The sequence below is a fragment of the Leopardus geoffroyi genome, chromosome C1 (genome assembly GCF_018350155.1).
Source record: "Leopardus geoffroyi isolate Oge1 chromosome C1, O.geoffroyi_Oge1_pat1.0, whole genome shotgun sequence".
NCBI classification, from domain to species: Eukaryota; Metazoa; Chordata; class Mammalia; order Carnivora; family Felidae; genus Leopardus; species Leopardus geoffroyi.
Genome location: NC_059328.1, coordinates 24,568,613 through 24,592,624, shown reverse-complemented (window position 1 = coordinate 24,592,624; position 24,012 = coordinate 24,568,613). Strand labels below are relative to the sequence as shown.

At 46.5% G+C, this 24,012-nt stretch overlaps 1 protein-coding gene across 1 annotated transcript; it reads right to left on the bottom strand.

The window, feature by feature from the left end:
* Nucleotides 1-248: 248 nt before the first annotated feature.
* ZBTB8B (zinc finger and BTB domain containing 8B) lies at nt 249-23,661 on the bottom strand. Its single transcript, XM_045476526.1, has 4 exons — nt 23,142-23,661; nt 16,074-17,089; nt 4,188-4,366; nt 249-730 (listed from the first exon to the last, which is right to left on the bottom strand). Exons 2-4 carry the CDS (start codon nt 17,047-17,049, stop codon nt 413-415), a joined length of 1,473 nt encoding a protein of 490 aa, XP_045332482.1. The 5' UTR covers nt 17,050-17,089; nt 23,142-23,661; the 3' UTR covers nt 249-412.
* Between the last annotated feature and the right edge of the window lie 351 nt (nt 23,662-24,012).

The window sequence follows — 24,012 nt, the reverse complement described above, 5'->3', positions numbered from 1 at the left end:
GTAAGACTGATGTCAAAATATTTTTGCCTACATTTCCAGAGAAAAAGGCTGACAAAAAAAAAAAGGAATCTAGAGGAATGAGACAATTAAAAGACTTTCTTGTCTTTCTCCTAACCAGAGTTTGGGTGCACAACAGGAAACATGGGAAGCCTTGGGGCAAGCATTAATTCACTCAGAATTAACTCAACAAGGCCCTCAGAAAGCGAGGGCATTCCACTAAGAAGTCATCAGTCCTTTGAGTCACAAAATCCAACCTTCACCGTGTAATGTAACAAAAATGTAACGATAGTAACAGTGAAAACATGTTCCTCTCCGGGTTCCACAAAATTGGACAGATGGTGGCTTTCGAACATAGAATGAGCAACAACAAATTCTAAAACCTCTCCCCCTACCCACACCCCAGAATTTTCCGCTACGTAAGTGTCTCTTGATCTGACAAGTTGGGCCGAATCTGCTGTCTGCCATCAGAATCATCTCCAGCGGGGTCATTTTCCTCACCAGACTCCACATAGATTGGCCAGTCATTGTCTGTATCACTCTTTTCTTGGCTTTCGGACGAGGCCTCCACCAGGCTAAGATTGATGGGCATCAAATCGTCTTCATCATCGTGTGTGTCTGTAACACAGGTGCAGCTGTCACATAGCCCGAAGCGCCGCAGTCCCTGGGACAGGTGACTCGTGAAGGTTCTTCTGCAGCCCTTGCAGATGATTGGACGGTTGGATCTATGGACCTAAAATTACAAGCAGACACAGTAAGCGTTCTCCTGCTTGCTCTCTCTGCCACAGCCTCAGCCTCACGAAGGTGTTTCCACCCCCAAGGCCATTGGATATGCGAGGAACGTGCCCACCCCCCATTGCCAAGGCCTCCGCTACTACTAATACCTTTGAAGGAACTCTTCGCTCATGCTCTGGGTCAGGTTAGGTCCCCAGCTATATATTCCCACCTATACTTCCTTTGTTGATTTTCTAACAAATTATTGGTAAATTCACTAGACTATAAGCTCCAAGAAGGCAGGGACCATTCTCATTCATGTTCTCTGTCACATTTGTTACTATATCCCTATGTCCAGCATATAAACAGCATTCAGGAAACTGATGGGGATTTTAAGCATGGCTTTTTCTGTACCTGGGACTATCTAGTTATTAGGGAGGCAGACTTGTTAGATGGTATCTTCTCCATATGTGGCAGATGTCTCATTCTTAACTCTTCATTGATAAATACATTCCTTACCTAGGAGAAGCACTTTGCATACTAGAAAAAGGAACCTGATCTCCTACCCCATGCAGCAACTCCTCAGGGCAGCAGCCCCAGGGCCCCCCCTCCATATAAGGGACTATCTAATGTGTGCACTATTCAGGAGCTCCAGCCTAAAGGAGCTCTGTGAACCAAAGCCTCTCCTGTAGAGACTCTGGATGCAGGATGGACACAAGAGGTAGAGACAGAGAGAAATGGTGGAGGACAAGGGCCAACAGCACTATACTCAGCTTGCTGGAGCTGCCACTACATCCTGGCCAATGTCCATGTCTTCCATGGGGTCTTCTGGGCTTCCTACACTAACCCCACAGCACTTGAGCCAACCAGAATATGTACATGACCTTTGCAACCTGATGGTGCCTTTGAATACCACGTCTTTAGGCTGCAGTAGACTGGACTTTGTATAATGTGGAAAGATAGAGGGAATGAGGATTCCAATCAATGAAACATCTTAGGGGCACCAGGGACTTGTTGCTGCCAAGACAGACTGGAGATATAAATTGAGGAGGAAAAAAGACAAACAAAAACTTAAGACCATGGAATGAAGCTACTTTCAGACAAGTGTGCTGGGGCCAGCCCTGAGAGCAGAAGCAGTCAGTAACTTTGTACTTATCTTAAGTCTGGATTCTTTCAAACCCATAATTCACATTCTATAAAATTCACCTTTTTTTTTTTTTTTTCTGAGAGAGAGAGAGAGGAGCAGGGGAGAGGGCAGAGGGAGAGTGAAAAAGAATCTTAATCAGGCTCCATGCAAAGCACGGATCCCAACGTGGGACTCGATCCTATGACCCTAGGATCATGACCTGAGTCAAAGTTAAGAGTCGTACACTCAACCAACTGAGCCACCTGGGTGCCCCGAAATTCACCTTTTTAAAGCAAACAATTCAATGGGTTTTAGTACACTCACAAGGTTGTGCAACTATCACCACCATCTAATTCCAGAACATTTTTTTTAATGTTTATTTATTTTTGAGAGAGAGAGCATGAGCTGGGGAAGGGCAGGTGGGATGGGCAGAGGGATGGGGTGGGCAGAGGATCCAAACCGGGCTCTGTGCTAATAGCAGAGAGCCCAATGCGGGGCTCGAACTCACAAACCATGACCTGAACTGAAGTCGATGCCTAACCAACAGAGCCACCCAGGCACCGCTAATTCCAGAACATTTTCCTCACCCCAGAAAGAAACCGTGTGCCCATTAACTGTCACCCCGCTACCATCCGACACCCCTCTCGCCCCTACTAACCACTAATCTACTCTATATGCATGAGTCTGCACATTTTGTATATTTCATATAAATGAAATCATATAATACGTGGCCTTTTGTGACTGGCCTCTTTCAAGCAGCATAATGCTTTTAAGGTTCATCCATGTTGTAGCTGTATCAGAACTTCATTCCATTTTATGGCTGAATAAGGGTCCATTGTATGGATAGACCACAATTTCTTTATTCATTCATCAGTTGATGGACACTTGGGCTGTTTTCACTTTTTGGCTACTGTGAATAATGCTGTTGTGAACATTTGTGGGCATGTACTTTTTTGTGTGAATGCATGCTTTCAGTTCTCTTGGGTATATACCTTGATGTGGAATTGCTGGGACCTATGGCAATTTTATGCTTAACTTTTTAAAGAACCACCAAATTGTTTTTGCACATTGGTTACACCATTTTACATTCCTATCCGCAGTGTATGAACACTCCAATTCCTCCACATCCTTGCCAACACTTTTTTTTTTTTTTTGATGATAACAATTCTAGTATATTTGAAGTGGTATCTTACTGTGGCTCTGATTTGTATTTCCCTAATGACTAATGATGTTGAGCATCTTTTCATGTTCTTGTTGGCCATTTGTATCTCTTCTTTGGAGAAATGTCTCTTCACATCCATTGTTTAATCTGGTTATTTGTTTTTTATTGTTAAATTGAAAGTGTTCTTTATATATTCTGGTTACTAGATTTTTAGCAGATAAGCGGTTCACAAGTATTTTCTCCCTTTCTGTGGGTTGTCACATTCTTGATAGTGTCCTTTGAAGTCCAAACCCATTGTTATGTTTGATTTCCCAAAGACTGATTGCCTTGCTCAAAGATGATCTTAAATACATGCCTTCCTAAATGGCCTGAATGCATTTTAGCTGGTGGGAATTAACCACTCACCTGGGAGATGGGCTCCCAGGGAGTAGCCAGTGGGAGGGGAGGTCACCTTGGTCTGGAGCCCTGTTTGCTGCCCACAGGTGGCCTTATGAAGGGCAGCATGTCCTTTCCCTATGTCCAGGTACTGGCATTAGGTGGGAAACTGAGGATACAGCTTTCTCACCTTTAGTATCACACTGGTGAGAACAGACCCACAATCCCCTGTCCAAGCCCCGCTGTTCTCTGCCTTATGACAACCATCCCTAACTAGGATCTAAACTTTCTTGAGTCTAAGAAAACTGGTCTGTAATCATATAAGTTTTAACTTTCTCTAAGTGCTACCAACCCAGCTTTAATTTAGTAGAAACATATGTTTAAAATTCTCTGAAAATAGTCCAGTGGACAAAGACACAGAAGACAAACTGTTTTGTATGTTTTTAAGGTTTTGTTTATTTGTTTGTTATTTTTTGTTTTTGTTTTTGTTTTTGTTTTTGTTTTTAGAGAGAAACAGAGACAGTGCCAGCAGGGGAGGGGCAGAGAGAGAGAGAGAGAGAGAGAAAGAAAGAGAGAGAGAATCCCAAGCAGGCTCTACACTATCAGCTCAGAGCCTGATGCAGGGCTCAAACTCACGAACCGTGAGATCATGACCCGAGCCGAAATCAAGAGTTGGACACTTAACTGACTGAGCCACCTAGGCGCCCCAAAAGACAGGCTGGTTTACCCTTACTTCAGACAGATGTCGGGAACCCCCTCCCCTGTGTCCCCCGCCGCCCTCACCACAGGAGACCTGCCAGTCCAGACACTTACGCTTAGGGCATGACTCCGCAGGTGCTCCTGTCGAGTGAACCGCTTGCCGCACGTCTCGCAGGGGTAGGGCCGCTCGCCTGTGTGTGAGCGGATGTGCCGCTTAAGGATGCCCTTCTGTTTGGCAGTGTAAGGGCAGAAAGGACACTTGTGGAGCTTGATGGGGACCACCAGCACATCACCTGGGGAACCAAATGGGTTGATTTAGCTGCACTGTAAGCAACAATGACACTGGCCACCCTCTGACAGGTGATCAGGAGCTGGGGAATTCCTCCAGCCCAGATTGAGAGGGAGGACATCAACTCTACCACCAGCCAACGGCAAGACACTGCAAATTCCAAGTCTTTGTCTGGCTCCCCATCAGCCGGAGGGTAAAGGGTTGCAAGGAATGCCATACAGTTCTTACTGGCTTTCAACCTCTGTGGCTCAGTTAGAGATACAGCTTACATCACCACCTCAGTGGTGTCTTCCAGCGGATAAGTGGAAAAGCTTCCCAAAATAACAGTCAATCTGACGGTATCTATTTTGTTTGATTTCATTTTAAGACAACGCTGATTGAGACTTTGTCATGAACCGTATTGCATCCCCCCCCCCCCAATTCATACATTGAAGCCCTAAACTACAGTGTGATTATATTTGGAGATAGGGAGGCAATTAAGGTTAAATGAGGTCATAAGGGTGGAGCCCTACCCTGATAGGACTGGTGTCCTTATAATTAGAGGAAGAGACACCAGAGATCTCACTCTCTCTCTGTTCATGCACAGAGGGAAGGCCACGTGAGGACCAGCAAGAAGGCAGCTGTCTGCCAGCCAGGAAGAAAAAACCCTGCCAGCACCTTGATCTTGGACTCTGAGCCTCCAGAACTGTGAGAAAACAAATTTCTGTTGTTTAAGCCACTCAGTCTGTCGTATTCTGCTGTGGCAGCCTGAACTGACTAACACAGACCTCCTCGATTGATCTCATGACCCCCAAAAGTTTGGAAACCTCTGTTATTGATGGATCACACCCCTGGATCAGGATCCATGTTCTCTCTCTCTCTGTCTCTCTCTGTCTCTCTCTCCCCTAGGATCCATGCTCTCTTTGACAGGAGCTCCTAAGAACAGCTTCCAGGCACGTGCAGAAATGGTGTGCTATGACACAGACCGTAAACTAGAATGCGTATTAACTCTATATACCTGAGATCATCAACTATCCAGGGATTCACTTAAATCTTTTTCCAACTTTTTTTCCCCATCTTACTTGTACAACCATTATGATTGACAACACAATTAATCCCCAGGTATAAAAACTGTTCAAGTTTCCCGAGTTACCCTTACTACAGTATTCCAAGATGTGTCCCCTCAGGACTTTTTGTAGACCTTGGTCATATCACGTCACATAGGAAGGCACTAGTGACTCAAGCTTTCCAGGCACTGAGGCCTGGGTTCAGGCCCCAGCTGTACCACTTACCAGCCGTGTGACCTTGGACATCTCACGTAACTTCTCTGCGCCTTACTTTACTCGTATGTAAGATACGGGTGATAATAGTTCCCACCTTAAAGGATTATGGTAAGAATGAAATGAAGTAACACCTAAAGCACGGCACCTGGGACATGGTAAGGGCTCATAAATATCAGTCATTTTTGTCACCATCGTCAATAAACACAAACACCAAGTCCTTGGTGTCCTTACTGATGAAGCAGGCCAGGCTTCTGTGGTTTCTTTCAACACTGGAGTAACTCCTTTTCTCTGGGGCCTTCTCGGGATACCTAGCTGGGCTTGGTCTCTTCCAAGGTGTTGCCAAAAGTATGGCAAGCTGAACCGCAGGTGAGAACCCGACATCATTCTACATAAGGGTGGAGATTTTCTCTGGTTTCTAGTTCCCGTCCGATAATGCCTAACACTCTTCATAATCTATAGTGAGTCCAAAGCGGTTTCCCAGAATAAAAGCAGCAGCTCGTGGCTCATCACTATATACATATGTTAGATTGTTTTAGTTCTCATTGGTCACACTGGGGCTGAGATGCCAGTTTCCTGCTCCCTCCTCAGAGGTTGTGGAACCTTCTGGCCACCTATCCTCACCGGCCTGGTGTTATACTTTACCTTTCTTCTCCATTATCTGCAAAAACATTAAGTAAAATGGGTCCAGTGTTAGTCGTTGGAAAAACCAACTGTTAACTATTTCTCCACCAGAAAAGTAAGAATGAGCACACTCCCCTTCCCCTCTCATGATCTGATTTCGCCAACACAAACGTTCATCTGAATGCCCAACGCTGCGTTAACAAGGTCCATCATTACCAAGACACCGGTTTCCTCCCTCAAGAAGTTAAGTTTAGCAGGACAGAAAGACATGTGAACAAATTCATACAATGTAATGTAACACATGCAAATTTCAAAGTGATGAAGAAGTATAGACAGGAAAGTAATGAATTCTCTCTAGGAGTTCAGAAAAGGATTTCACAGAAGGGTCATCTTTGAGCAAGATTTAAAAGAAATTTTTTTTCATGTTTATTTATTTTTGAGAGAGAGACAGACAGAGCACGAATGAAGGAAGGGCAGAGAGAGACGGAGACACAGAATCCGAAGCAGGCTTCAGGCTTCGCTCTGTCAGCACAGAGCCCGATGCGGGGCTCGAACTCACCAACCTTGAGATTGTGACCTGAGCCGAAGTTGGATGCTTAACCAACTAAGCCACCAAGGCATCCCTCTTGGACTTTATTATTTTTTAAAAAAAATTTTTTAACGTTTTATTTATTTTTGAGAGAGAGAGAGACAGAGCATGAACAGGGGAGGGTCAGCGAGAGGGAGACACAGAATCTGAAACAGGCTCCAGGCTCTGAGCCGTCAGCACAGAGCCCGACACGGGGCTCGAACTCACGGACCGCGAGATCGTGACCTGAGCCGAAGTCGGCCGCCCAACCGACTGAGCCACCCAGGAGCCCCTGGACTTTATTCTTTAAGCAGCTAGAATCTTAAGGAGGGGGAGTACATGGTCAGATCTGAGTTTTAAAAGCTCCCTCAGAGGGCAATGCAGGGGAAGGATTTAAGAGAGGCAAGATGAAAGGCAGGAAGAGAGGGGGAGAGGATGAGAGATGTCATGAATTAAAGCAGAGAAGTAAAGTTAACAGCATGCAGTGACCACATGGGGGAGGGGAGAGAAGGGAAAGAGAAGATTCAAAATGACACAGATTGTGGGTCTGTTGATTTGGTAGATGACAGTGGAATAAACTGAGGCAGGGAACACAGGAGAAAAAGCAGGTACTGGGACAATGAGGGGTTCAGTTTGGATTTTACTGTGTTTGGGGCAGCTCCATAGCATCCATGGGGGAATATCTGGGTTAGACAGATACATCTGGAACTTAGGGAAAGAAGGGAAGAATACAGTTTTGCAAATCTTCAGCAAGTTGGACCTGTTGCTTTAATTGAGACCTGGCTCTCCCCTGAACACCCTGCTAACCTTACCCCATAACCCTGACACCTCTGGGTCGGAGGTGAGTAGGATCTTCCTTGTGCTTCACTGTCATCTCCAGACCACTGTCCCTCCCTCCATCTTCGAAAACCTTAAGATCTTTTGAAGCTCACACCATCGAATGATAGTGATGAGAGAGCATGAGGTGGGCTAAGGACAAAATGCAAGCTAGCACACCCTCCTCCCCAGGTGGGACGTGTGTGATATTCCTTAGGCACTCCTGGCTGCCTAAGGACAAAGGAAATGGCCAGCTGACAGAGATCACAGTCTTATAGGACATGGGTTTACAAATATCTTAGTAAATTGCAAGAAAAAGGCAATCTTATCCACAGCCTAATCTCCAGAAACCTATAGACTCCATTTCCTGGAGCCCCAACATCACCCCTTAATAGTGATGTGGGAAACAAAGGCAAGAAGGAAATGGCAGGTAAAATTACATTCCTTATAACCTGCAGCCCATTGACAAATACTTGAGGCAAATACAGAGTGTAACATTTCTCCAGGAAACCCTTACTGTCCTAATGTTAATGCCTTACTTAGAGGGAAAACAATCTTGGCTTGATGATAGCAAGGCCTCAGGTATCTTTTTTTACATTTTTTTTTTTCAACGTTTATTTATTTTTGGGACAGAGAGAGACAGAGCATGAACGGGGGAGGGGCAGAGAGAGAGGGAGACACAGAATCGGAAACAGGCTCCAGGCTCTGAGCCATCAGCCCAGAGCCCGACGCGGGGTTCGAACTCACGGACCGCGAGATCGTGACCTGGCTGAAGTCGGACGCTTAACCGACTGCGCCACCCAGGCGCCCCAGGCCTCAGGTATCTTAGGAGTCTGCTTTAGCATGTCAAAGTCCCTCTGGAGGCCTCCTCCCAAATTCCATACTATAAAACCAGCCATTCTTCACAACCCCAGTGCAGCTCTTTCTGCCCACGGGTCCTGTCCCCAAGCTTTAATAAAATCACTTTTTGCACCAAAGACGTCTTCAAGACTTCCTTCTTGGCCATCAGCTCCAGACCACCCTACCATCACCCCAAAACCTCATCAGTGGCATACCAACCTCTCCTTATCATAGTCATCTAGGAGCCCCGACGTCACCTCGTCATTCCATGGAGATTTGAGCACATTGCCTTCACAACATAACCCCTAGCGTAATTCTTGGTGTGAATACTGAAAATGACCCAGCACCCTGGCCTCTCTGTTCCATGACCTCCTTTTCTCCTTGTCTTCTACCCCATGTCAGCTACCCAGTCCTAGACCAAGAGTTCTCAACTTGACCTGCATATCAGAATCACCTGGGAAAGGGGTGCTTGGGTGGCTCAGTCAGTTAAGCATTCAACTCTTGATTTCGGCTCAGGTCACAATCTCAACATTTTATGCGTTTGAGACCCATGTCGGGCTCCACGCTGATAGTGTGGAGCCTGCTTGGGATTCTCTGTCTCTCCCTCTCTCTCTGCCCTTCCCTCACTCATGCTCTCTCTCAAATTAAATAAATAAACTTAAAAAAAAAAAAAAAGAATCACCTGGGAAACTTAAAAAATACTGATGTCCAATCTCTGTCCCAAGCATATCTTTTAAGTTTTTTTAATGTTTATTTATTTTTGGGAGAGACAGAGCACGAGTTGGGGAGGGGCAGGAAGAGAGAGAGACACAGCATCCAAGCTCCAGGCTCCAGGCTCTGAGCTGTCAGCACAGAGCCAGATGTGGGCTCAAACTCACCAACCCTGAGATCATGACCTGGCCAAAGTCTGATGCTTAACTGACTGAGCTACCCAAATGCCTCCCAACCATATTTTTAAAGCACCCTGCTAGTGTACAGTTGGGAGCGGAATCATGGCCCCACACCAAGATATTGCCAATAACTGCATTTGCTCCACAGTCCACATTTCAAGCACTCCACTTCCCAGTCACCATCTCATATCTTTCCAGCTCACCCCCTAAGTGTCCTTTCTTGGCTGGGACCAAGCCATGGACTATGCTGCCATTTTACTGTCCTTCACCTCCTTGGATCCTCATGCCTCTCCTTCCCCAGTTTAGTACCCACAATCCACCACTGAAATCACTCCTTCACATCCACCCTCAACTGCCTGAGTCCTGTCTCTCCCTCTATCTGTATTCCCCTGGTTAAACCTAAATTCTGGGTAAATACAAATCTCTGCCTATTCCATATCTGAAACAAGGCAAGCTAACATCACTGGTGAAAAATAACACAACTGTGTGTTCTAGTCTCACTTCAAATCCATCTAACCATCACTCTCTGAGCACTAATATCAGAGCCCTTGGTTCTTCAGGGACTATTCCACACCCTCCCTCTGCTCAGCTCTCCACCCCCGCTGCCCCTTCCTTCCTTTCAGCCACCATCCTTGCTGCTTTAACTGAGGAGAAGCAATCAGAAGAGAACCTCTGCATGCTCCCAGCTACCCCCAAACTCTCCTATGAACACATGTGGTCTGCTTTCACTCCTGTTCCTACGAACGAACTGTCCTTCCTCACATGCAGAGCCAGACTGTCCCTGCCATTTGTACAGGGACCTTGTCTTCCCTCGATCTATCAACTGCCCCTCTCTTCCACCATCAATTATCCTCCCCTCTCCTGGACTATTCCCATCAGCAATCGAACATGCTTTTAGATCCTCCAACCTTAATAAAAACCTAGACCTCATATGGCCCTTTGGCCACTGATGCATTTCTCTGTCCCCTTCACAACAAAACTGCTTGAAAGAAGCGTCAATACTCACTGTCTTCCCGTCTATATTCCCCAGCTCTGTTTCAGGCCGTTTGGTCTCTTGCTCCACTACTTCATCGACACTGCTCTTGTCAAACCCACCAAAGACCTCCCCAGTGATCAGTTTTCAATCCGCCTACGCACAGTACTATACATAGTCAATTTCTCCTTTTTCCTGAAACGCTTTCTCCTCCTGGCATCCATCACTCTCGATTTTCCTCCTACCTCACTGCCTGCCCCCTCTCAGTCTCCTTTACTGGTTTCTCCCTATTTTTCTGACCTTGACATGCTGGAGTTCCCCAGGGCTCAGTCCTTAAATCTCTTATCTTCTTCTTCTACACCTATAAGTTCATGGGATATATAGGTTTCAAATTCCATGGACCCATTAATGACTCCCAAATTTATATCTCAGCTCTGACTGCGCCCCCTAACCCGGAACTCCAGACATACAGATGCAACTTCTTACTGAGCATCTCCACTTGGATATCTGAGAGGCGTCACAAACATAACATGTCTAAATCAACTGCTCAAGCTAAAGACCTTAGGGTCATCCTTGACTTCTGTCTTTCTCATACCACTCACATAAGCCATTAGCACATCCGGTTCGTTCTACCTTGAGAGACAGTCCAGTCTTATCCAAGAAGACCACTACCCAAAGGGATCCTTTTTTTAAAAGTTTTTTTAAATGTTTATTCATTTTTGAAAGACAGAGAGACAGAGCACAAGCAGGGGTACGGCAGAGAGAGAGGGGGACACAGAATCTGAAGCAGGCTCCAGGCTCTGAGCTGTCAGCACAGAGCCTGACGCAGGGCTTGAACTCACAAACTGCGAGATCGTGACCTGAGCCGAAGTTGGACGCTCAACCGACTGAGCCACCCGAGCGCCCCGGATCCTTTTAATATATGTCATTTCAAGTCACTCTTGGCTGAGAACTTCTAGTGGTATCCCTTCTTGGAGTAAGACCCAAAGGTCTTCTCATGGCCTTCAGGGCCCTAGCTGATCTGTGCTCACCCAAATTCTCTGACCTCATCCTCCAGCACCTTCTGCCTCGCCCACTCCACTCCAGCCTCCACAGCACCCTGCTGGTCACCCGACAAGTGTGACCTGCACTTTGCACCATGCTCTTTCCTCTGCCCAGAATGTGCTTCTCCCTGATTTACCTGCACAATTTGCTCTCTTCCTCCCTCGTGGCTTCTGCTCAAAAGCAACTTGTTAGAAAGGCCTTCCTTGTCAACACTAAACAAAATAGCATCCCCTTCACTCTCTGTCAACTTTTCCCCTGCTTTTGTTCTCTTCATATTATACACTTATTTCTATGTTTGTTGTCTGTCTCCCTGCCTTGGAACATCAGCTCCATGAGGACAAGGACTACCTTTTGTTCATGCTGATGAACAGTGTCTGGCATAGTCAGTGCTCAATAAATATCTGTTAAATGATTGAATGAATGGACACACAGATCAGTGGGACAGAATAGAGAGCCCAGAAATAAACCTACGCTTACATGGCCAATTAATCTAGGAAAAAGGAGGCAAGAATATACGAATGGGGAAAAGACGGTCTCTTCAATAAACAATGCTGGGGAAACTGGACAGCTACATGCACAAGAATGAAACCAGACCACTTTCTTATACCATACACAAATGTAAACTCAAAATGGATTGAAGACCTAAATGTAAAACCTGAAACCATAAAAATTCTAGAAGCAAGCACAAGCAGTAATTGCTCTGACATCGGCCACAGCAACATTTTTCTAGATATGTCTCCTAAGGCAAGAGGGAAAAAAGCAAAAATACACTATTGGCACTACATAAAAATAACAAGCTTTTGCACAGCAAAGGAAACCATCAGCAAAACAAAAAGGCAACCTACTGAATGGAAGAAGATATTCGCAACTGATAAATTCGAGAAGGGGTTAATATCCAAAATATATGAAGGACTTACACAATTCAACACCATAAAAACAGTATGATTTAAAAAACAGGCAGAGGACCTGAATAGACATTTTTCTACAGAAGACATACAGATGGCCAACAGACACATGAAAGATGCTTAACGTCACTAATCATCAGGGAAATGCAAATCAAAATCACAACGAGATATCACCTTTATTTATACTTGTCAGAATGGCTAGAATCAAAAAGAAATAACAAGCGCTGAAAAGGATGTGGAGAAAAAGGAACTCGTGTGCACTGTTGGTGGGAATATAAATTGGTACAGCCACTGTGGAAAACAGTATGGAGGTCTCTCAAATTCCACTACTGGGTATTTACCCAAAGGAAACAAAAACACTAATTTGAGGGCACCTGGGTGGCTCAGTCAGTTAAGCATTTGACTCTTGATTTCGGCTCAGGTCATGATCTCCCGGTTGGTGAGTTTGAGCCCTGCATCAGGCTCTGTGCTGACAGCACGGAGACTGCTTGGGATTCGCGTGCTCTCTCTCTCTCTCTCTCACTCTCTCTCTCCCTGTTCCTCCCTTGCTCGTGTTTTCTCTCTCTCTCAAAATAAATAAGCTTAAGAAAACCATTAATTTGAAAAGATGCATGCACCCCTATGTTTATTGCAGCATTATTTACAATAGCCAAGATATGGAAACAACCTGTGTCCATCAATAGATGAATGGATAAAGAAGATGTGACATAAACGTGGTGCATATGCACGCGTGCGCACACGCACACACACACACACACACACACACACTGGAATATTTCTCAGCCACAGAAAAGAATAAGATCATGTCATTTGCCACTACATGCATGGACCTAGAGAGTATAATGCTAAGTGAAATAAGTCAGACTGAGAAACACAAACACCACATTATTTCACTCATCCATGGAACCTAAAAAAACAAATAAATGAATAAGCAAACAAAAAGCAGAATCAGACCTATAAATACAGAGAACAAACTGATGAGTTAGTTAATTAATTAGTTAGCAGCAATGATAAGATGTTGAAGAAGCAAGCCAATGATGGAGAACTGGCCACACTGGCATTAAATGACCCCATGATGAGACTGGAAAGGAATGGGCAGAGGTTAAGAGCAATGGGTACCCACAGTGTCAGAAACCAGAGGAAGAAAGAATTTCAAGAAGGAAAGAAAGGGCAGAGTCAACTACTGAGAGAGGCCAAGTAAGGTAACACTTGAAAATCGCTCACTGGATTGACTCTAGCAAATCTATGACTGACCTCATGGCAGCAGTGTCAGTGGTGTGGAGGGGGCAGAAGCCAGACCACAGTGAGCGGAGAAAAGAGTAGGAAGTAAAACAGTGGAGGTGACCAATGTAGATGAACTCTCCGAGAAGCAATGGCAGGTGCTGGAACTGGGGTTGGGAGGTCTGGGGGGAGAAGACTTTACAGGAGGACCTTATGATCTGGCAGTGTCTGCTAACGTCAGATATAAGCAATGTGGCTACAGAATTATCGCAACACCCTCCTGACTGTCTCCCTGCCCTTGTCTCCCATCTCCACACCATCGGGTGCTGAGGCCAAATTACTGTCCCACAAGCACAGATCCTGTCCACTTCCAAGCTCAGTAACTATCAAAAATTCCCCTATGCCTACAGACAAAACCTTACCTCTCAGCATTTAAGGTTTTCCATAATCCGACTCCAATCAATTTCTCCCTATGTCTCTTCTTGCCCTCAGATGCCACCTTCATAATGCCTCCCTGATCTCCCACGAGGAATCCGGTTCTCCTGCTTCTGGACTACTGTGAAAATCACACCTCCATCTGTCTTCCAGCCCTGGTGACTTTTCATCATGTGATGCCAATTACACACATCCCATCTCCTCTAAGACACCCTCAGTTCTTTGAGGGCTGGATCCATGTCTGACTTATCTTCGAATCTTCACCAGGAAGGTACTCAAAATATTTGAGCAAATAAATGAATGACCAAACAAATCAGTCCTACTCTGTGCCTTGGCATTTGGAATAAATTTACCCAGGAGCCGTGTGAATGGAATCGAAACCTGGCAGACAACAGGCATGGCCAGGGCCGGGGTGGGCTGCCTTGCCACAGCACCTTGTAGTTGGAAACCTGACTTTACAGACTGAGGGACTGGACTTGAATGAAGATGGCGTAGAGCTGAAGACTATTTCTTGATACTTGTGCTTATGGGCAGAGGGGTTGAAAGATAAAACCATGGCCCTGAAATCCATGTGCTGCCTTCAGAGTTTGTTTCAATGAAATGAAGCCAGCCCAGGTTGCCGGGTTTAGCTCTGCCACTTACCAGCTCTGCATTCTCAGGAAATTCACCAAACCCTGTGGGTCTTGGTTTCTCCACGCTCATCTGCCAAACTCACGAGGGTCTAATGGATGTGAAAGGGTGGTCACCGTCTGTGAAGTGCTATTATGCACGGAAATGAGATTTCAACCCGTTCCCACAGTGTGTTCACTGAAAACAGCCACTACCTCCTAAATGCTGGTTAAGCCAGTGTCCCTGAGGATCAGAAAGAGCGTTTTCAAGTTTCCAAGCCTAGTTTTAATCAGACATAGAGAGCGTTCTTGCTTTAAAAAAATGAAATTAAACATCTCAAGACAGCCACTTAGTAACAAATAAAAGCAGCTGATCTCCCTTATCTAAAATACTTTCACTGCTCAGTATTGAAGGCTGAATTTAAATTGGGATTCGTTAATTTCTTGGCTTGAGGTTCTGGAAGCTATAGGGTACTTTCATCAGTAAGGTAGCGGCCAAATCTATTTCTCTCTCCAAGACACTTTACAACACAATTACCCCACCTGTTCAGGAGAGTTAGTCATGTTAACTCATCTCTCAGAATGTTCAGGGGAACAACCAAGTTCTCTTAAAACACAAAAGCCTACAAAAGTAAAATATTTGATATAAAAGCTAGTTTAAGGTTGATGATTTAATTAAAACACACACATCTTTAGATGTATCAACATTAAATTTGTTTTAATTTGTTTTAATATTTATTTGTTTTTGAGAGAGACAGAGACAGAGTGCAAGCAGGGGAGGGGCAGAGAGAGGGAGACACAGAATCCGAAACAGGCTCCAGGCTCTGAGCTGTCAGCACAGAGCCCAAGTCAGGGCTCAAACCCACAAACTGTGAGGTCATGACCTGAGCCGAAGTCGGACGCTTAACCGACTGAGCCACCCAGGCGCCCCTTAAATATTTTTTTTAAAAGCCTACCAAAGGATATATGAAATTTACTCACATAAAGCCAAATGCCGACTCATTTTAGATCTTCTCAAGTAGATGCACCATCGACCAAAACTGCCTGTCTACCATGTGCCAGGCACCAAGGTTAACACAGAGAAGAATAAATTTCTTAGAATATGTTCTCGTACATGAGAAAAAATTCTGAAAACCTTCTCATTTGGTCCTCAATGCTGTGAGAAAGGCAAGGCAGGGACGATTATCTCCAGAACAAAATGGGTTCAAAGAGATTTACTGATTTAACTGAAGCCCCACTGCTGGTTAGTAAAAGACAGTAGATTTTTTCCCACGTCTTCAAACTGCCCTCAACACCCTTATACTCTAGTTGTAGAGGTAAAATAGTAACACACAGGGAGAGACAATGCCCTGCACACAGCAGGGGCTCAACTAACACCTACTGGTGGTGGTGGTGATAATGTGGTGGAGATGGTGGTGATGACAGCAGTGACAATGGCAATGCTGACGATCATGGTGATGGGAGCCAGTAAGGCACAGGTGTGCATGCTAAGTGACCGACAGAAATGCTGAAGGCGAATGGAGCTCACCTGAGTCCTCTCCATACCAGTCAGTCTGGACATCCATCACGGCACTCATGGCTCCTCCCGCACCCTCTGGTCTTCCCTCCAAACTTCGAGAAAAGTGATGGTCCACGTCACCTTTGCCCTGGACGGCACCGTTGCGCAGGAGTGCCTCCAGGAACTGCTTCACGTGGTAGTTACCGTAAGCCAAGTCGATGGCCTGGCCACCGGGCAAACCCTCGTCCATGTGGGCCAGGCTGAGTGGGGTGGCATACGGCTGCAGCTGTTCGCCCAACTCCACCTCCACCTCGTCGGCATCAAACTCCACCTTGGGCTCTATCTGTTTGGGCAGAATAGAGAGGTCACTGTCAGCTGGGCCACTGCCCTGGCCGTCCTTCGCCGCCAGTTCCAGTGGGTGGCAGCCTCTGCAGTCACTGCGAGGGGGCTCTCTTGGACAGTCCACCCTCTCCTCTCCCTCGGCCGGAGAGGGGACCACGCTCTTCGTGTCACAGGAGGTCCCTTCCCTGCCTGAACTGGGGCTTCCGCTGTCCACCTGATGAGCCGCCACCGCCGCCGCCGCCGCCGCCGCCACCGCCGCAGCCACGGCAGCCTCCTTCTCCATCTTCCGGCAGATATCAAGGGACGACCTGATGTAGGCCTTGCAGAAGTTCACCACGTCGTTCATCTGCAGGTAGCTGGCCGCCGACATGACTTCGATCACGTTGTCCCCGCACAAATCCAGCTTCCCAGAGTACAGGAAGTCTAAGATGGTGGAGAAGGCATCGGAGGTGACTATGTCCAGGGAGGCGGTGCTGTGCCGCCCGCTGTCCTGGATGTAGTGAATGAGCAGGGCTCGGAAGTAGCCGCTGTTGGCAAACAAAATGTTCCTGTGGGCCTTGAAGATCCGCCCTTCCACAATGATGCTGCAGTCACAGAAAAAGTCCCTCTTCCGCTGTTCATTCAACTCCCCCAAGAGCTTGGCATGATAGGACTGCATCTCCATGTCTCCACCAGCTGCTGCTGCTCTGGAGTAGCCTGAATCTCTGCCAAGATTGTTTTTTTGAAGTTAATTTACCAATTGATTTTTCCTTTTGTTTTAAAGTTTATTTTTGAGAGAGAGAGTGAGAAAGCGTGAATGGGGAGGGGCAGAAAGAGAGGGAGAGAGAGAATCCCAACTGTGCTAATAGCACAGAGGGGGGCTCGATCTCATGAATCATGAGATCAGGACCTGAGCCAATATTAAGAGTCAGACACTGGGGCGCCTGGGTGGCTCAGTTGGTTAAGCGCCCGACTTCGGCCCAGGTCATGATCTTGTGGTTTGTGGGTTTGAACCCCACATCGGGCTCTATACTGACAGTTTAGAGCCTGGAGCCTGTTTCAAATTCTGTGTCCCCCATCTCTCCCTGCCCCTCCCCCCCAAAATAAAATAAACATTTAAAAAAATTTTAAAGACTCAAAATATAGATAACACCCAAATCTAAGACTTATAGTTCGGTCCTGATACGGAACTCAGAGACCATACTTACCAGTCTGGGCACACACCTATTACTACTTTATGGAAGCATTTGGTGGGCTAGCCAGCATACATTCATTATTCTTATGGTTTTGGTAGTTTTTCTGGCTTTGATAGAACCATCCTTCCCCCATTCTTCACCAATGTGTTTTGAATTTTTTTTAATTTTTTAATCTTTATTTATTTTTGAGAGAGAGAGAGAGAGAGAGAGAGAGAGCGTACGATTGGAAGAGGGGCACAGAGAGAGGGAGACACAGAATCCAAAGCAGGCTCTAGGCTCTGAGCCATCAGCACAGAGCCTGATGGGGGGCTCGAACTCATGAGCGGTGGGATCATGATCTGAGCCAACGTCAGATGCTTAACTGACTGAGGCACCCAGGTACTCCATTGGCCAATGTGTTTTGCATCAAGCTGGCCCCATCCCTAGGCTCTAGATCTAATAGAGGCCACCACAATCAACATGTCCCACCTTCTGACCACAGTGATTAGCTGAGAGATGGCCATGTGGCTTGGTCAGAGCAATGAAAAGCAATGAAATGTTTACTGGGGCACCCAAAGAAGAGCACTCTCTACTCGGTGGGTATGTGGATGTCAAAGATGCTGCCTCACAGGGGTGCCTGGGTGGCTCAGTCGGTTGAGCGTCCAACTTCAGCTCAGGTCATGATCTCCCAGTTTGTGAGTTCGAGCCCCGCGTCGGGCTCTGTTCTGACAGCTCGGAGACTAAAGCCTGCTTCCTGAGTCTGTGTCTCCCTCTCTCTCTGCCCCTCCCCTGCTCATGCTCTGTCTCTCTCTGTCTCAAAAATAAATAAGAACATTAAAAAAAATTTTTTTTAAGATGCTGCCTCACCACCAAGGGAACCGCCCAACAAAGATGACAGCTCAGTTCAGACAGGAGCAACACATGCCCCGGGGACACCGTCTGGGCCCCAACTCATGCTGTGCCAGAGGCCAGTTAAGTCCCTTTTTGCCTTAGCTGGTCTGAGTTGGGTTTTCTATCTCTTGCAACTGAGAGACTCTCAACGGATTGACTCCACTATCCTTGGTCCACTCCTCCAAACTTTAGGTCCTGGCCCTCATTGGTCAGGGGACTAAAAGCCTTGGAAGGTACAAGCCACATCTTACTTCATTTGCTATCCCCCATAGCACCTGGCAGAGTGCTTTGGACAAAGTAGGTTCGGTAAGTAGAAAGGAATACTCCTTTCTTAACTGCTAAGTAGAGCAGGTATAAATCAAGTTTACAATCCTTCTGCTACTGAGAAAGACAGATGCTGACCTTCCCCGAGCTCGCTCTCTTCCATCTTTTCCCATCACACAAACCACAGAGCCAACCTGCAACAGCACTCCAACCTGGTCTTAAGGGTCAACCTACTTCAAGTTAACACACTCCTTGCTTGCTGACTTAAGGCCCTTGATCTGTAACAGAACTAATTTACTTTCTTTTAAGACTTGCGGACCACTGGCCTTGGGGAATGAAGGACCAGAACTTTCCTAGGCCACAAAGGCCAGCAAGTCTGTTTGAAGCCACCTCAGCTTTCTGATTAGCCCAGAAACATTGAGCGAAATGTTTTTCTTTTTTAAGGTCACGCAAATGACTTTGCTGACCTCCCTTTACACATCTGCAAACCTTGCCCTCCTTTGCAGAAAGAACAGAGTGCTCTTGCACAACCCCCGGGTAACCAGGAACCAGACGTTCTTGCACAACCTCTGAGCACTGAGAGAATTCTGTAGCTGGCATCATCAAGTCCTCACACAATCAAGAAATGTCAAAGACCATGGGACTCCGTTAACTGATTAAATCGCTTTAAAAATCCCTGGGTCAGGCAGAAACCTCGGTGTTGGCTTTTGGACAAGAGTCCGCCTTCTCCCCAGGTCCTTGGGCTTCTGAACAAAACTCACATATTTTTTTCAATCAAAACTCATCTCTTGAGTATTGGCCTTTAGAGCGACAAGCAGCAGAACTTCGGTTTCCGTAACAATCCATTGACTACCCCTTTTCCGTATTGACCCACTGAGCACAGGGAAGTTTCTAGAACCAAGTCCATCATCCCTCTACTGGAATCACAAAAGGCCTGGTTAGAGCTGCCAACCACAACTCACAACTCCTTAGTGCTCTTCCTTTCTACAAATGCAATGCCACAATACCCTAACCAGCCAAAAACCAGGCACTTTCTCCCCACAAAAAGGGCTCTTCCATTGGCAAAGTTGATTCCCCATAGTCTGTGTACTAACTACACGGACTCTACTCAATAAAGACCCACAAGAACCTTATTAACTGGCAGTTCACACTTACTTTATACATATTTATAACAAGTGATGCATTTCACTTGTTTCAGTTTAGAAACTAGACAACCAATTAGGGAGAGAAGTAGAGAGGGTCCTCTATAAGATAGTAAACTGACAAAAGTGAGAGTTGACAGCTAGGAAAAGGTAAAAAATGTTTCTTAAAAAAATAGACCCAGGAATTTTTTCAAAACATCAGCCTGAGGCCATTTAGCTAAGCAACATTAAATGCTCCTACATATTCAAAATGGCCTTAGGACAGCACTAAATTATAGCCCAGGGCTATAAGTGATGGGCTTAAGTCCTCAAGAAGATTCTTATCTGTTTATATTCATTTTAAAGTCAAGGAAGTTATATCATAATTTCTGGAATTTTTTCATCCAAAGTAGTTAAAATTAACATTTGCTTCAGAAAGCAAGAAAACTGTTAGATATCTGCAAAATTCTACGATTCCCAAATAAGTTAACCCTGAAAGTTGTCACAGGACTAAGGCTTCACTGTCATTCCCACCTCTTCTGACTTTTCCAACCAAGCCTTCCCAGCAGTTCCTGCTGCTGCCTTTGGCAATCAACATACGAAGGGAAGGGCACCTGTGTGGCTCAGGTCTTGATTTCACAAGGTTCATGAGTTTGAGCCCTGAATCGGGCTCTACGCTGACAGTGCAGAACCTGCTTTGGATCCTCTGTCTCCCTCTCTCTGTCCCTTCCTGACTCACACGCGTTGGTGCACACTCTCTTTCTCTCTCTCTCAAAATAAATTAAAAAAAAAAAAACCTTTAAAAAATATAAACGGGGTGCCTGGGTGGCTCAGCTGGTTAAGGGTCCAACTCTTGATCTCAGCTCAGGTCATCAGGTCATGATCTCATGGGTTCATGAGATCGAGCCCCGCCTCAGGCTCTGCCATAGCTCAGGGCCTGCTTGGGATTCTCTCTCCCTCTCTCTCTGCTCCTCCCCTGCTCATGCTCTCTCTCTCTCTCTCTCTCTCTCTCTCTGTCTCTCAAAATAAATAAATCAACTTTAAAGAAAAAGAAAAAATATGAAGGGAAAATCAAGATATAGGAAAATACAACTTTTCAATACCATAGTTTACTCCCTTCCTCAGAACTGAAAGAAAACCTATCAGACTGGTAACATCACATTTTTCAACTGTCATGTGCTAATATCCACTGGTGATGCAGATGTAACTTGGAACACCATTCTAGAGAGGAATTTTGCAATATTTATTAAAACTTAAAATGCACACTTCTTTTGTCCCAGAAATATCAATATAAAAATTTACCCTTTTGGATGGGTTGCCAAAAAATATCAAATTACAAGTTCAGAGATGTCCACTCACCAGGCTTTTAGACGAGCACAAAAGTATAAAGAATGTCCAACAGGGGACAAGTTAAATAAATGAGGTGCAATCACACAGGGGAATACTATGCAGCCACGTTTTTAATGAGCCAGAGTTGTGTGTGTTCGTTATGGATAGGTCATCAAGGTATATTGAGAGAAAAAGACAAGAAGCAAAACAAAATGTACCATATGATTCCATCTGCATAAGCATGATGTTCTTCAATGTAGGGTTACACAAGCAGGAGTTAATAGCAGACACCCTTGAGAAGAGAGATTAAGGGTGAGAAGTATGTGAAGGGATCTCCACTTTTCATTTTCAACCTGTTAGAATGTTTCACTAAGTGCATGTACTGCTTTCATTTTTTTCTTTTTAAACAAAGGGGGTAAAGGAGGAAGGGCAGAGGAATAAGGAGTTGGCCAATCAGGGAGATAAACCGGTGCAGGCCCAACACTTCTTAGCTGAAGAACAGTTTTATCGACAGGGCACTTCCATCTTTCACTGGAAGATGCTCCTTTCCAGCAACCGTACCCCAAACCCATTTCCTTTGGCTTTCTCTCTGCAAATAATCCAGATTCTGTCGGGTCATGTCAATACTCCTTAACTTGGCAAAAGTCTGTCCACAACCCTTTCCCCAACCCTGTATTTGGCATATACTGTGGAAATCCTTATTCATATCACTTGCCTTTGGTGCCCTGCAACCGTGAGACAGGCTGAGGATCACTACTTCTCCTTGGAAAGAAGCTCTCTGGATCTACTGCTGTCAGAAGTACATTTAGCCTCACCGGTTAGGGGAACCCCCAGCCCTCTGACTGTTGCAATTCAATTCAACAGTTACTGGTTACATACAAGGAAGGTGCCAGGAATAGAAAAATGAGCCAAGTACACCGTGCATGTCCTCCGGGAGAGAGCAGATGCCAACACTACTCTCTACAGCACACTCCCACATTCCCCCAGGGAATGCTACCCAGATCACATGACTGCCTTCATGCTGGCACCAGAACCAGCCTTGAATTCCACCCGCCGACTCTGCCAAGACTCCTTCAGTCTCACCAACCTGAGAATAATGAAAACCTGCTCATCCATTCCTAGCATTTACTGAACACCACTCTTCATGAAGCACTGTAGACAGTACTTTACAAGCATTAATTAACTTTTACCTCACAATAACCCAATGCAGTAGATATCATTGTTATACCCTCTTTTTTAGGGGAGGAAATTGAAGTTCAGATTTATAGCTAACATGTGCAAGTCAGGACTGAAACCAAAATTGGTTTGATTCCAGGGTTGACATTCTTATCCGCTATGCCAACCTGACTCCCCATAGGGTTGAGGAAGTCACTCCTCTCCCAACGCATGGAGGGAAGGGGAAGGACACGGGAGAAGAGTTTCCATTTTCACAGAAAAAATTTCAGGGTCAACTGCACCTTGGGTTCACCCGCTAAACTCTTCCCAAGACAAGGGGATCTCCACCCCTTCCCCACCTTCCAAAGACGGACGACCCTGCGGAGATCACCGGAACCAGTTCCTGGACCGGTCTTTGGCTCCTGAGGGTGGGAAACAGGGGCCTTACCCGTCTCGTTGCCTCCTGCAGACAAAGTGACCATCGCTGCGGTGGGCATTGCCCCAACCTGGCCGAGCCCTCGCGTCACAGCACCATCGCAATGGGCGGGCGCCAGGACCACCCGGCTGGACGACGCGGCGAGACAGCCCCATACCAAGGAAAGGGGGACAGCTGCCGCCGCGCCGACGCTCCCCACTCTGGAGGGAGGGAAGGGTCGGTCATCCAGCTCAGGTTTGGGTGGCGGGAGGTCTCGGGAGCAGCCAGGGCCGGGAGGTCCGAGGGAGGCCGACCAAGAGGGGAGCTCTCTGCCCGCTCCCTCCACCCACGGCGGACCTCCTGGGGCGCCCCGAATGTTCCCCAAACCAATGAAAGAGGTAGCGCGAACCCGCTTCTCGACTCTCACCTTTCAGCGGGATCCAGCCTTGCGGCCGAGCTACCGCACAGCGACACGCCCCTCTTTCATTCACCTGTCGCCCCCTCCGTGAGAAGCGAGGCAGCTGACCAATCACAGGGGCTCCTAGGCTCAGGAAGGCGGACCCTTCGACCAGCGGGTTAGTCAATGGCGCCCGTGCCCCCTCCTGAGGCTGCGCTCTGATGGCGCCAGTCCTCGCGCGGTGACGGGAGTTGTGGTCTCAGCGTTCGTTTCTCCAGCAAAGATATAGTGGACAAAACTACAAGTCCCGAGATGCCAAAAGGGGCAAGAACGGACACTAGCAGAAGGCTGGAGCTCTGTTCGGTCTTCTGAGTCCCACTCGAGGGACCTGCGAAGTGTCGGCGTCTTTGTCCGGAGAGCTGAAAGCACGACGTGCATATTAAAGTGGCCCGGAGAATGAGAGCTCTGACCTATCAGTCCGCACACATTTTACTTGCCGGCGCTTCGCAGAAATTCTGGAAAGAGTGAAACGGTTTCATGTACTCAACAGGTTTTTTTTTTTTTTTTTTAATTTTTTTTTCAACGTTTTATTTATTTTTGGGACAGAGAGAGACAGAGCATGAACGGGGGAGGGGCAGAGAGAGAGGGAGACACAGAATCGGAAACAGGCTCCAGGCTCTGAGCCATCAGCCCAGAGCCTGACGCGGGGCTCGAACTCACGGACCGCGAGATCGTGACCTGGCTGAAGTCGGACGCTTAACCGACTGCGCCACCCAGGCGCCCCTCAACAGGTTTTTAACGAACACCCCGACACCCTCTTCCCTTGAAAAGCTTTCAGGGTCATGTATGCAAGTGAAACAGTTAAATAGCGGTACCCGGTGCTCAGGAACAGTACTGACAT

Coding starts and splice junctions, on each gene's coding strand:
- ZBTB8B (XM_045476526.1), bottom strand. CDS start 17,049: ATGGAGATGCAGTCCTATCATGCCAAGCTCTTGGGGGAGTTGAATGAA. Junction 4,367..16,073: donor CTGGTATGGAGAGGACTCAG/GTGAGCTCCATT, acceptor TTGGTTCCCCAG/GTGATGTGCTGGTGGTCCCC. Junction 731..4,187: donor TGCGGAGTCATGCCCTAAGC/GTAAGTGTCTGG, acceptor TTGTAATTTTAG/GTCCATAGATCCAACCGTCC.